Source organism: Chlamydotis macqueenii, chromosome 17, assembly GCF_036417535.1.
Source record: "Chlamydotis macqueenii isolate bChlMac1 chromosome 17, bChlMac1.mat, whole genome shotgun sequence".
NCBI lineage: Eukaryota > Metazoa > Chordata > Aves > Otidiformes > Otididae > Chlamydotis > Chlamydotis macqueenii.
Genome location: NC_141572.1, coordinates 5,718,843 through 5,733,571, shown reverse-complemented (window position 1 = coordinate 5,733,571; position 14,729 = coordinate 5,718,843). Strand labels below are relative to the sequence as shown.

At 39.2% G+C, this 14,729-nt stretch overlaps 1 protein-coding gene across 1 annotated transcript in view; it reads left to right on the top strand.

Moving 5' to 3' along the window:
• The first annotated feature begins 2,807 nt into the window (after window positions 1–2,807).
• The window catches only part of TMEM132D (transmembrane protein 132D), a 257,878-nt gene continuing 245,956 nt past the window's right edge, over window positions 2,808–14,729 (top strand). Inside the window, exon 1 of the mRNA XM_086761324.1 lies at window positions 2,808–2,925. Coding sequence (XP_086617450.1) covers window positions 2,847–2,925 — 79 coding nt within the window. The 5' untranslated portion in view covers window positions 2,808–2,846. The remainder of the gene's footprint in view (window positions 2,926–14,729) is intronic.

Here is a 14,729-nt window from a genome sequence, read left to right as displayed (position 1 = left end):
CTTTGGAGCGAGAAGAGTATTGATGCATAATGTTTAATAATTAGTTAGTGACCTTTCAGAGTGACTTTTAAAAACATTAAGGAAAGAATAATTGCCTAGACAAATTTTTTTTTTCTTTCACAAGATCAAATTTGGAAATTAATCTTTCCAGTGAGTATGGATATAGGATCCTAAGATTTCTAGTTTCCATATTTTTGCTGGAAAATTAAATAAGTACTTGCAAGTCTGCCCTTTCAACAAGGACATTGCAAAAAAAAAAAAAAAAAAAGAGGAGAAAGAACCTAATCTTGTAAATATTATATGTCTGGTATTAAAAATCCCTCTCACTCTGCAATTCTGTAACTGCTTCTGCCATCCTTTCAGTCTAATTACTCCTGAAGATCAGAAGGCAGTAAAACAGTATGTATGAAACTTCTCCAAATGTTGAACAAAATAACAAAAAGCAATAGCAGAGTACTGGCCGTAGAGTCAGCAACTGTAAATATAAAGACAAGAGAATCTTGTTTGGTTGGGTTTTTTAAATTCCAATATTTTTTTTTTTCTAAAGAAAAATTGGTAAAAAAACCTCTCACTTGTACTTGGAGAGAAAGCTCTTCCTTCTTTGCACTTACAGTTTTTGTAGATTATAGGAAGCTTCTCCTTACCCATAAAAATATAGATTAACTGGCATATTATGCTGGCATATTTCACCCTGCTGCTGAATGAAGCTGGACATTGACTTCCTCCTCCAGATGATTGTTTTATCTTGGATAGAGAGTATTCATGGACAACACTAAGTTTTTGGCCACAGCATACTATATATCTTGTCAATAAGAATTTTTTTATCTTCTTTCAGATAGATGTTCTGAGATGGTACATTCATGTTTCAGACATAATGCCAGTTCTAGAGGTATCCTTCATTTCAGGTCTGGGGAACCTCTCTGGGATTGGTAATACTTTTAAAACTGACGTGAACTTCTAAAATGAACTCACAACATCCCACAAAATACAGCCTTTTCTCATTGCATCGTTGATCATGTATGTCTCAGTGCTGGAAAACAAGTGTACAGTTTGAAAGTTTATTTGATAAATGTGTGTTAAAGCTTCAGCATTGTGGATGTTAATATAAAATGTTTTTTATTGCTCCCAAACATGTGCTCCATGAAGGAACGAAGTGGCTGTAAGTTCTGGTACCTACTTTTCTCACCGCCGCCCCCCCCCCCCCCCCCCCCCCCCATTTTTCTCAGCTGCAGTAAATTGCGTGTTGCTGCTGTTCTATCTGCCAAGGATAATATAAATCTCATTATTAAGCTTGACCCAAAGGGTTGGGTTAGCAGAATGCTTCTAGCATTGATACCTTCTGTAATGGAAAATCTGAGGTCGGTTATTTTTCCCCAGCACTTTTGAACGCTATTTAGACCAAATGTAGGGGTTTTTTTTCTGCTGTTCTTGCAATATCTATGAAATATTTCACTACACAGACTTCACATTACTTCCCTGTTCGGCTGCACCACACTTCGTTTGGCTCACGACGGTTTCGGCGGCCTGGGGAGAGCTGGGTACGTGCTCGGTGTGGATGAGGGAAGGAGCCAAACCCTCCCCACGTGCAGCCGCGCCGAGCGGCCTGCTTTGTCGCTTCTGGCAGCCGGACGGATGCGGTTGGCTTGGGTACCGGCCGAAGCCCGGCTTGTGCCCGGCCCGCGGCGCCGCTGCCCGCTCCGCACCGCGGCCGCCGGGCTCCGGGAGCCGGCCCGTGTGCGGGGTTCGGGGGGCGCTGGCTGCGACACCGGGCACGAGGCAGCTGTGGCCCCCACGGACCCGCGGGGCTCCCTCTCGTCTCCCCTCCCCAGGCTGAGCCGGCGCCGGGGACCAGTTCCGAGCGCTGCCGGGCTCGCCCCTGTCCGCGGTCGGGGGGGCCGGGGCCGGGCCAGGCAGCCCCGCTCCGCCCCGCTCCGCGCCCCGCTGCCCGGGGATTGGGGCTGCCGGGCTGCCCGGTGCGAGGCGGGGCTTGGCTCGTGTGCTTATTTATTTATTTGTTTCCCTTCTCTTTTTGTGATTTTTTCGCGACAGCTCGTGGCTTAAATCTCGGTCTCTCTGTACACAGCCACCGCGGCGCGCGTAGGATGGGCCGGGGCCAGCGGAGGCAGGCGGGCAGGCGGGCTGAGGCTTCGGCTCCCCTGCGATCTCCAGCCCAGCAGCAGCCGCGGGGGCGACAGGGCCGCTATGGGTGGCAATGACCTTCTAGGGGGAGCCGCACTCGCCCCCTTCCTCTCCTGCAGAAAGTCAAACAAGTCAATTAGGAAACTGAGAACTTAAAAAAAAAAGAAAAAAAAAAAAAAGCGAGAGCGCAACAACAAAAACCCTGCCTGCGCATCTGGATGATTTCTGGGCTGATCAGCATCACCTAAAGGAAAACTTTGGGGACGCGCTTTTCCACCGGGATGTGGGCGCTGGCTCGGTGAAGCGCGGGCAGGCGGGTCCGCGCCCGCGCAGGCGGGGGTGTGCGGCGCGGAGCCCCCCAGCCCCTGCCCGGTGCGCCTGACCCTGCCGGCCCGGGGCTGTTCTGGGGTCGGGGCTGCTCGCTTGGCTCTGGCAACTGATCCTCGAGGCTGAGATTTTAACCATAACTGTTTCCTATCTATTTGTTGAGAGGAGAGAGCTTTTCTTTCACAGCATCATCTGTTTTCAAGAAAGGAGGGAGGAGAGGAGAGGGTTAAAGCTAAAGAATTAAGTCCTATCTCCGAAGGAAATGCCTTTTGCGCTGTCCAGATGACCTTTCCTGAAAATGCAGCCTCTCCAGCTGACCGATTTTTGTTTTGACTACAAAGTGTGTTAAACTGAGCCCTAAGTTCTCCACAAACTCCAGGATGTGCACTTCTGGGATTAGCAATATGGGGCATCTGTTGTCACCTCTCCTCTTGAGCCTGGCAGCAGTTTTTTCCAAAGGTAAGGCTCAGTCTCTTCTGTCTTTTTCACTGCATCTTGTTTCTTATTTTGCATACACAGCCTCTGTCCCTGCTGTCTGTAATGCCTTGAATGTTGGTACCCACAGTTCATGACTGAAAGACTTGGGGGAGTCATGTGCTAGTCAAAACCAAAGATACTGTGATGGGAAATCCTGAGTGGCAGGATTTTTTCTTGACTGAATGTGGCAAACAGTCTACCCATTTACTGAGGCATTTGTTACCTGCTTATTGCACTTCTGATCGTGTTGTAGATGCTGGTGATGAGCTGAGCTGGTATCCAACCAGCTTTGGATTGCGAAGGGTTTGTTGTCTGGAAATTTGAAATCTTCAGGGGTACAAGCTATGGGAGTTAGCTGCCTCACTGCTGTCTTCTACGTAATTTTTCAAATTAAAAATCCTGTATCTCAGTCTGGCTGGCAATATTTTACTGTGTGCTTGCTGAAATGTTTAAAAATTGTGATGAGAGCCTGAACCAGGTATCTGATATTCTGCATGCTGAACAGAGTTTTAATGTCTTGACAGCATGACTTCAGATGACTCAGTGATATCTTCTTGTTGCCCTGAAGTGTTTACAGTAAGAATCAGAAAACCAGCATATAGACAAAGCACACATTTTTGTATGCATTTAAATTCTCCTTTGAACTTAAAGTTTTCATTGATGGCCTCAGCCAAAAAGTGAATGCATTTTTGAGATACTTAATTTAGATGATTCTGACTATTCCTGTGGAATATAAATTAGGAGAGATGCACATTTCTACTGAGAAGACATTGTGCATCAACAGCTGTATTCTGGCAAGAAAACAAAATTTAAGTTCACATGTAGTTAGTCTTCAGAGAGGAATAATAGCATATGCATTTAATATATGATTTTGCAAACATACTAATGAAGAGTTCTGCTTATAAACATCACTATCTAAAAAAGATACTAGTTACTCTCAACACCTTTTTACACTTCCAGATGTCAGCACTTTTCTTTTTTCTTGAGTTATTTTTACTAAGTCCTTGATATCCAGGACTGAACTTACAGACAGAGGGGCAAATGACACAAATGTTTATTTCTGTAGTGGTTCCCTGTATCGAATTCAGTTCTCTTCTTCTTTTTCTTTTTTTTTTTTTTTTTTTTCTCCTTAGAACAGATTAAGGAAGAAGGGAACAAAATTATAAGTCTCCTCAAATGTTACCTAAATGCAGTGCCTACATAAGTATAGCTTTAAAGTTGCAATTGGAAATGCATTAGCAGCAGGGATTGGAGTTCTGAGTCTTTTCAAAAGATTGCTTCATTCACATTGCACACCGGTAGCTTTTGATTTCCCAGCTAGGTTGTAAATTATGTATTTTATTATAAGCAATATCAGTACTTTGGACAGGCTAACAGTGCAGTAAGGATAACGACTTTTTCATCTCCTATTTTTTGGTATGCTTCAGTTTGCAGCCTTAACACTGCATTGATACATATTTGACTGAGATGGCAGTTTATTCCAAGATTGGAGTGTAAGTGGTATTTCAGTCCTACAGAGTACAGTGTTTGTTTTATTGCTAGCTCAGCAATTATAACATTTATATAAGATTTTATTCCTAAATGTTACTTACATCTTCTTTGAAAGATAAACATAGGCATAAAAATTGGACTTGGAAAGGAGGTCTCTTACGTGGAAAAAAAAAACCCTAAAAAGTGATGAGTGAGGTTTTTCTACGTATTGTGATTGTGAAGTCTCATTAAATCTCATATGTCTTGAAACCAGATACAATACTAATAATTCTAATGGGATCTTGTGTCTGTTTATTTTGCACTTCAGATATCTAACATACTACTGTGTGATTACTGAGACTCTTTGCTGTTTAGTAATACAGATATCTACTTTGATGTAATTGTCTATCTCCGTGTCTATCTCCAGACTCCGTCTGTATTAGTATGCCTTAGTATACTCTGAAAATACCAGAGTGTTCCAGAGGTATACAGTATAAACTTGACAGTGTAGAAGGTTTATTCCCCCTTGCCCCATAAGAAAATGAAAACCAAAAAAATAATCAGACTTGATCACTACTACAGGGCATGTTTCTTTGATGCCTTTCTGTTGTTAATAGAAAATCTCTCTCATTTATGACATGATGACAAAGTTTTCCTAAAGAGATAAAAAATCTTTTAACATGCAACAGCAATCAGCTGTCTATTGTGTATACGTCTGTTGCTGATTACTCAGAACCATGGCAACACACTTTTTTACTGCACAATTTCCAAATCTTTTGGGTAATAATGTTGAAGACTTGACAATACTATTGCAGTTTTGCTTTGCTTTTATCTTGTAAATGCAGAAAATAGTTCCAGCCTGAGAAATGAAATGTTGTTTTCAATAATAAGCTTCATGTTCTTAACATAACAATTTGTCAGTGATGATATAGTCCATGTATCTTAATATATTGTCAGTCTATATATATGGCTGTGTACATTCGTGTGTATATATATAGAAAAAGGACAGGGATTATAAGGCTATGTAACTGCAGTTATGGGGGGCAGTTGCATTTCACAGCTTTTTCTTCAACTAGAAGTTGTCTTCAGTCAGCTCCAGGGAGCCAATGCTTACCCTTAGTCAGATGGGCATTTTGCTATTCAGTATCAACTATGAAAAAAAGTTCTTCAGAAATCTTAAATTAAAAAAATAACCAGGTTCAGTTGACGTGAATGAAAACAGACACTAATACAACATGCACAATAATGTGGCCGTCTTGTTTCTTTGTTTAAAGGGAAAACCTCTCCTTAGCTTCATTGGAGTAGAATAAAAACTGTAATACTTTACTTGAACACCATGTTCCATGCTTGGCTTAAGTCTATAATGAACTGAGCATCTTCTGTAAGACATTAAAAAATTTTAAAATGTATATTGTGAGACTTAAGATTTTGGAGCCTTTTACATTATGAAAGTTTGTTAGATAAAATACTAGATCTAATTAATTTCAATTTCAGGTCTAAGTTGACCATAAAAAAACAAGTGAACATTTTAATGACTTTTTCTGCCTGCTTTCTGCTGACCAGTTTGTGTTCTTTGCCATCCTGGGCTGAAATCTTCCCATAAGTTGCTTTCTAATTAGATCTACATAGCTACTGTTTTGATTTTCTTTTTCTCTCAGTTTTTACAAATGTGGAGGCTTGGTAACTATATTAGACGGGATTACCTTGTATACCCCTATGAGTGTTCCTCATAGGCTGGAGATGTGGATAGTACATTTGTAGTGATGCCAATCTCCTGTTAGAGGAAAGTGTGTATGTGGGGAAATCTCCCAGAAGCCAAACTCCCAAACATTTAGCTTTGGTTACATTATAGGAGAGAAGTATCCAGATATTTGGATTTTGCCTGTTTCCTTTGGAATGATCTGTGTTACAGTATTCTTTGAACCCTCTTGATTTCCATTGAACCTTCTATTGTAGATGTTTTTGTCTCATTATGGACAAACTCTATCTTTGGCTTTCCCTACAGTTTTACTGATTCCATGATTTTACTTAGCATCAGAATATGTCATTCTATCCGTGTTGGTGAAATACTTCACTGATAATTTCAGTGGATTATGTCTTTATGAATTGTAGTTGTATAGGAAGCCACTTCCCTTCACTTAAATCTCACTTGTGCATCCACTGGCTTCAGTGGAGGTAGTGGTGTACAAAGAACTACCCAGCTGACCTGGTGAGTTATGTTCCATCCTCCAGAAGGCAGTGGGCCCTTTCTTGAAGATCCTTATATGCAGACCTTCCACTGACATTGAAGTGCACTGTGGGCTTAATGTAAATAGAAACATGGAAATTGAAAAGCTGGGGAGTGTAACAACCTGTGTTTCAGCACTACTCACTTTGGAGTTCATTAATCTGGAATGCTGGTAGTGTATTAGTAATGGAAAATAGTGCTGTATATGGGGTTAAAATTGAATATTGTTTTGTTTGATTTAAGATATAGGTTCCCCCCCCCCACCCCCCCGATGGTGACTAGACAGAAGATCAAGGCTGAATTTCAGATTTCAGTTAACATTGACAGATTTTGATTGTGATTATGAGGGACACATTCTTTTTCTCAAAGTAACTGCTGACATGACTTGTGGACAGGCTCATCATAGGTGCCTGCTGCTCTAGCTGTGCAACTGATACGTATAGAAAATTTACTGCATGCTCATTTCAGATGAGCCTAAAGCACAGGTGTGGTCAGTAAGAGTTTGTCTTGTAAGCTTTGCCTACATGCAGAAACCCAAAAAGTGTTCTTAAAAACCCCAAAAGATAAAGGAAATCTTTCTAGCTTAAGTGTCAAGCTGTTCCCATAAAACTAAAGTTTTTGTACTTTGTCCCAGCTCTAGTGAACTTACAGTCACCTGGGAGATTGTAAAAGGGAAGGGGAAACTAAGTTGTGCTTTTCTGCTCTTATTGTGTTTCTTGCCACAGTTTACTTCAGGGAGTAACTCCACTCCGATTTCTTTCAGTAAAAATAATAAATTCAGAAAAACTAAAAAATTCTACAGCTAGACCCATGTTTTATTTGTCAGCTGCAATACTGGCTTAATGTGATTTGGTTTCTAATATCTCCCTGTAATGCTCTCCATTTTTTTTACTTCTCTGTTTTATTAGTTCCATAGGACTGGTGGGCTCTGTGACACCAACCAATGTTTTAGATATTAATAAAAGCAGCTTTATTCAATGAAGATCAGTTTTATTTAATAAAAGAGAGAATCAAAAGATAATCTGATTTTTCATGCTGCATTCACATTAAATCAACCTCCTGAGGTGGTTGTGGATGCCGAGTCTAGTGGCAGTCTATCATGGGTCCTAGGATACATAAACATGACTCCAGATTGATTGGAGAGAAGCTGAAGAGGCAGCTGAGATTCATTGTGGGTTTGGTTTGTAAAGTGTTACGTTAAATTACTTGATTTTCATGAGTCTTTGTAATATTGCCTACTGCATTATTAATGGCAGATGAAAATGAAGTGGATTTTAAATAGTTCAGAGACATTTAGATAACATTAATTATTATGAGTAGATTTAAAGTACGTATTTGAGGATATTGGGCTATTTTACCTTCCTCCATTGAGGGGGGAATTAACTGTAGAATGAGGATTGGCTTCTTCATGTCCTTGATTTCTTCTTTTATTGAATAGACTTAATTCCAGTGTAAGGTGTTGGTCTGATGGCCTCACAGAGCAAAGGGATTGAAGGTCTTCATCCTCCAAAGCAGTACAGCCTATGTAGTATCTATGCAAGCTTCCACTTTCTACTTTAGTAGTGTGACTTAAACTTGACCTAGAGAATGATGTAACTTCCAGCTCCACAATATATTATATCCATCTACTGACCCACAGTGGGTGTTATCCAGAGCCCATGACAGTCAGTATACAGGGTTTCACTGCCTTTAGTAGGCTTTAATTCAGAGTGTAGACAGAGCTTTCTGGGGTAGTATTTTTCAGCCTCTGGCCCACACACCAGTGCTGATTCATAGAACGTTTGAGCAGTGTTGTGAAACCAGTGCCAGAAACCTTATGCATGCAAGCTAGAAAAAAAAAAAAAAAAAGAAAAAAAAAAAGAGGACTAGAAGTAACAAGGATGCTTTCAGAGTGCATCCCACTTTGTGTTTGGTTGTAAACAAAGACCCTTGTGACAATACTGTGTAAGATGGTCTGGATTTCTTTCAAAAAGTCAGATGACTGTTGTCCTTAAAAGGGTTCAGAAAAACCGCTGTAGTGAGACTCACTGTAGTCATTTAAAGTGTTTCTCCGAACTGTTTGATATTGCCTCAGTACTTCAGACACAGTCACTGATGGTGTGAGTGTTTCTAATCCACAGCAGTTCACTTAAATCAACATTGAGTAGTGGTTCAGTGAAGCAACGTAAGAGTAGTCTGCCAGTTACTTGAAGGCATCTGCACTGTAGGGTCAATTAACTTCCTAAGACTTCTGCTGTACCCACAGAGGATGTTTGTTTGTTCTTACACTCTAAGGTTTCCAGAAAGGTTTCTGGAGGGAGTTTTCTGTGTTGCAGACCACTGTCTCTCTGAAAGTTGCTCAGCAGAATGCACGCATTTTTGTTTCTTGTACAGACCATGTAGAAATCGATGCCATCAACTACCAACAATGCTGATACCACATTTCTTGGAATTTACAAAGTAGAAGGCTGCTTCCCTCCTCCTATAGTCACTTCACCATCTCACAAACCTGTCTAGCTCTGTTTTTAAGGTTACTTTGAATTTATTTAGTTTGTTTACTTATTTGGGCTTTTATAAAGACTTTTGTCACAACTCTGTGTAAGATGGTTTGGATAAGGTTTTCCAGCAATTTGCTATGGTAACGGTTAGTAACCATTTTCCAGCCTTAATTTATTCAATTTTATACTCATTTGCTTTTTTTTTTTTTCAATCTTTATTTCTTCTTCTCCTTAGTGGAATGCATTGGGCCTCATTGATTTGCAGTTTGGCAGCTAAAGCAGGCAAAATAAAACCACATGTGAAAATGATGATGTAGATGGTAAAACATGAGAAGGGAGAAGGATATTGCACAACATAGATCCTATAAAAAGAAAAATAAATGAATTAGCTAGTTATGTAGAAAAAAGCAGCAGAGGTAATAATAATGAGTGCGCCAAGAGTAAGTGTGGAAAGATGTCCATACACGCTTTATTCTTGGTGTAAATGACTTTATGAGATAGACTAAGAAGCAACAGGAGAAGTGTCCTCTCCAACTGAACGAGGATGCTCTACAGCATGCCTTTTGATCTATTTCTTTTCAAGGTAGACAGACTGTTGAGCAGGCAGCCTGCAGACTTCTTCCTGAGGAACAAGGCAGATGTCCAGATATTCACACAAATAAGACTGTATGTCTTGCATGCTAAAAAAAAAATCCTCCGAGGCAGAGAACTTAGTCTCATCTAATGCTAAATGATCTTGGAACCTGGAATGTTGTTGGTCCTCAACATCACTAATAATTTTTTATTTATATTTTTAAAAGTGTACATCTTATATCTTCAGTATACATTGTATAAATTCATTGTACAAGAAAATGAATCCAAAGTTGTCAGAGATAACTAGCCAATAGTGTCTCTGTATATTAATCCAATCCATAATATAAGAAAGGAAACAATACCACTTAGTCTTCAATCTATTAATTTATCAAAGATCCTGGATTAGCACATAATTGTATCCTCCATTTTCTACCAAGCCATGGTGACTCATTCCATTTGTCTTCCATAAAAGAAAACAGAGGTGATTTGCATGTACCTACTTTTGAACTGTATTTATCCTTCAGAGTTTTGCATCTCTCTTAATGTAATCAGTTGTGCTTTGTTAATTTTAATTTGGTAGTACACACTGGTAGTTTGTATTCTTGTCTATGTGTGGCAACTTCCTACTTTGTGATACAGGGTCCGTGTGTCAATTGCCGTTAGCAATATGGGCTATATTGTCAGGTTTTCTTGGTGTGAAGGAGATCTTGATGTTGTTTTAGTGGATTGTGTTTTGAGCTACTGCTGAGGGAACTATTCAGCTCTGACAAAACTTCCCTGTGTAATAAATGTGTAAAAGCATCATATATCAACATTCATCTTTAGCACTTTCCTGTCATCCTTATCACATTTTCAAAAATGAAAATAGTATCTACCTTGCTCAGGTTCACAAGCCTGTAGCTCTTGAGCTGAAGAAGGATATCTTTATGTGGTCAGCAATATGGGACTTGGGGCAGAATTCTGCAATCCTGTTTCTGCCCAGTGGAGGAAAGAGGTGCATACACACTCTGCAAGTTTATTACCACACTCTGTTAGTCTGTAAAGTAGCATACGAGTTTCCACTAGTCTGTCCCATTTACACTAATTTTCACCGTGTCTATTCTGTTTAGGATCCACATAATTCAGATCATAGGAGCTATTTAACTCGGAGTTGAGTGCTTTGTTTGGTGTTAAGCTCACCTACAGAATTAGGCTCATACAAAAACACTAGAAAAACTTGGCCTACCTTTTGTAGAAGAGAATGCAAAAGGAAAATATGCAAAAGGAATGTCTCATAATCTACTGGTGTGCTAGTGCACATTTGACATATGACTAATTGAAATTTGTCATCTTCTAGACTGTAGTTGTGAGGCTGTTATTTCCAGATGTTTCTAATGAGTTTCTTTGTACTCGTTCTCAGAAATACTGCTGAAAGGCCAGCTGCTCAGCGATCCTGTAAATTCAAGTGTGAAAAGATGGCAAACCAAAATTTAGCGGACACTTTCTCAAAACTCATTTTAGCCTTTCTGCATTGTGATATCCCTCTTAGTGACAAAGAATAGTTACACCTTCAGTGAATATTACTAAAGACAATGTATTGCTTTTTAAAGCTTAATATGATGCTCTCCATAGATCTTCCCTTGTTTACTCAGGGTTTATCAGTTAAGGTTCTCTTATTCCTTTTTGGGCAAACAGTTGTCGAGCTATCATGACTTTAGCTGTGCTCTGCTCTCTCCTTTGTGGTTGACTGTGTCCCCTGCAGCAGTTGTCTGGTAAGAGATGATTTCTTGCCTACTGAACACTTGTGCACAGTAGGATTCTGTTATGTACTTCTGACTCTTTGACACCATCTGCCCAGTAAAGTGGTTTTAATGGGTTTCCACTGAGCCAGCCTGTACTACAGCCCTGACAGCATGCTCTGTATTTTTTAAAATAAACAAAATCTCATGAACATTGGCTTATCCAACAAAACTGAAGAATACGTACTGTTTGATATTTTGTGGAGGCAGATATAGGTCTATTTGATAGACTTTAAAATGGGAGAATGATAATTTGGAATGGTCTTTTAATAGTACTAGTTTATTTGTTTTAAATAACCTTATAAAGCATTATTTCCTGTCCCATTTTTTAGTCAGGTATTATCCTTTTTACAGAAATGTAATCATCTTACCTTGGTGGAGTTCTCTTTATAAAAGCTGGGGAATGTAGTGGTTCATGATGGTGATCTGGGCGTCAGGGTACCCACTGGCTTTCTGTAACCTCTGGCAAATCACTTCAGTTCTCTGCTTTCCCCTTTCTCTTTTAAACTGTTTTGTCTACTCAGAGTACAAGTTGTTTAGAGGAGGACCTGTTTTACTTGCTGTTTATATAGCATCTGCCCCTCTTCTCAGATGAGAATGTACATTTTACCCCATTAAAATAATTATTAGGGCTGAGTAAAAATTGTAATGTGGCATTCTGATTTTCCTGATCACTGGACAACATGAGCAACTTGGAGGCCTGTAAAAATAGAGAAGAGTAGGATAGGGGAAAAAATAAAGATATAATGAAAGCATCTGTGTGATTAAAAAGTTCTGAGAGCTTAAGTAGATCCCTTACCACAATGTTACAATTAATAAGCTATCTAAACCTTTTCAAACAGCAGCATGATAAAGGGAACATAAAAATTTTCTTAAAAACATCTTTATGATATCTTTTTATATGTTTCTTTTTGTTATAATCCATGTTACTAAACTATTAAAGAAGCCCACCATATAGTGAATATCTGTATTAATAATGCAACAAATTACAAGGAAAAAAATGGGGTTTTTTTTGACAGATGGTACAGATCTTAGAAATATTTCATTCCTTCTCTGCCCCTTTGGGGTTTATTTAAAGCTCCTTCACATTAGTAAGTTGCAAACATAGTGAGTAGCAGTGGAGATGAGATGGACTGGCGAAAGAAACTGTTTGCTAGTCTCTTGTTATGATGGGCCGTGAAAATTGAAATAATCAAAATAAATGGGCTCTTCTGAACTTCAGAGCTGACTTCATAATAACACATAAAGAAACAAACAGAATCCTATTCTTTAGTCTTTAAGTTCTTTTTTTTTTTTTTTTTAAATCACATGGAGCTTGACCTCTGCTGAGATGAAGGTTTCCATCTGAAGCATGGGTTTCTTTTTTCTCTGTGCCCTGTACAGTACTAGTCCTGGTTTGTAGATCTGTGTAGGGAGCCAGTACAAGATATTTGAACTTTTATTTCTAGCTGCTCATTTACCCAAGAATAACTGTTGCTGAGGTCCCTGAGAAAAACAATCTTATATGCTACTGTAGCCTTTTGAGTGAATAAATCATGAAGCTAAGGCAGCTTTTCAGTATATTCCGAGATGTACAATGTCATCTTATAAAAGAACCACTCACAACCGTCATTAGCTTTGGAAACTTCAGTGCAATAAAGACATCTAGCATTTCTAACGTGGAATATGCACATGGTGGTATCATTTGTAAGAAAATCAGCAAGATTCGTTCTTTGCAGCTGAAGAAACAGACGGTTCCATCATCATTTAACAAATGGTCAACAACAGAGCTGTGCATATGAAATTTTCAAACTATGTGAGTCTTTGCTGTTTGCAGGCTTTCTTACATTTTCTGGCTAGTTTGGTTGAAAGCTTTTGGACCATCTTAGCAATACTGCATCCCAGTGCAGGTTCCCTTTATGTTCCCATGTCTGCATCCGTGTAGATTTCTTTGGACTTGCTGTTTTTTTGAAATGGCCCAGCTTCTTGAGGTTCAGAATTCAGGCTGAATGTAATGGATCCAATTTCAAGCTAGAAAAAAAATATAAAACTAATAGCGCTATTAATTTTCTTGAGAATTAAAATAGTATTTCCCTAGTGCTATTCAGCAGGCTGATATTTTGCGTGGTATCTCAGTGCTCTCTTCTCTTTGCTTTGTTAATGCTTCATTTGTGTAATGGATGAAATGCTAAACTAAGGTAAATACCTAAGATTGTGATCCTTATACAGTTGTTTGTTGCTGCTGTTACCTTTTTTCCCTTTGTTCTACCATAACTTTGGATATTGTTGTAAATGTTCCCTGCTGTTTCTGCTGCAGTAGTTTAAAATACACATAGCAGCATCAGCTGTGCCTTTTCTTGCCTTTTTATTTAGACTTTTTGTCTGAGTAGCAATAGATCAGAGTAATGGTACAATAATCACTGTTGAAGCATTTGTTTGTTTGTTTTCTTTCTATTTCTATGCAGTCATATGCTCCTTTCATACTTTCGCCTATTCCTATCAAAATTATGCATGCAGTTTGGATCAGGCTCTGAAAAAAGATAAATTCTTGTAAGTGGAGAATACTATATATAGCAGACCTTTGTCATGGTATTCATGGTCTTGATATTTAGAATGTCTTCACATGCATTATAGGTTCTCATCAAATAATCAAATTGCATCAATAATAATAAAACGGATGGTTCATGAAGAGATTCTTTTAAACTCTTCTCTCTTCAGCAGCTTCTGAGAAGAATGATGAATTTGGCAGCGTATTTGCAGTGCTAACAAATCTGGGCTTTGGCAGTCTAAATCGGGAACAGTGAATTCAAAACTGGAGATCCCTCACAGATGTCTTGATAGTAACTGCTTTTAGGTGCAGGGCAGGGCATTCACAGACAGATGATTTTAGCTGTTGCAGTAGATCGTAGGATAATCTCTGGGGTAACTAGCTCTTTCAAACCTTAAGTCTTTATGGTCTATAGCTTCTATCTGGAAGGTTGTTGGGAGACAGTGAAAATCAAGGTATGAACTAAAATTCCCTCCAAAATGCGAAGAGTGTATTGCAGGATGTTATTTGGTGTAACAGGACTTTTCTAGTGTTCCAGTTCATACTGTGGAGTGCTAAAGCCCATCACTTTTTTCCTAATAAGTATGTTCTCACTTGTATTTTCTCCCTGAGAATAGTAGCCATCCTAGTCTGTGTATCTGTGGTGACACTGCGCCATTGCCTCGACTTCTTGGGTATGGTCTTTGACTTGTTGCAGATGTTTTCTGCCAGTTTGATCAATTTGTCAGAGAAAC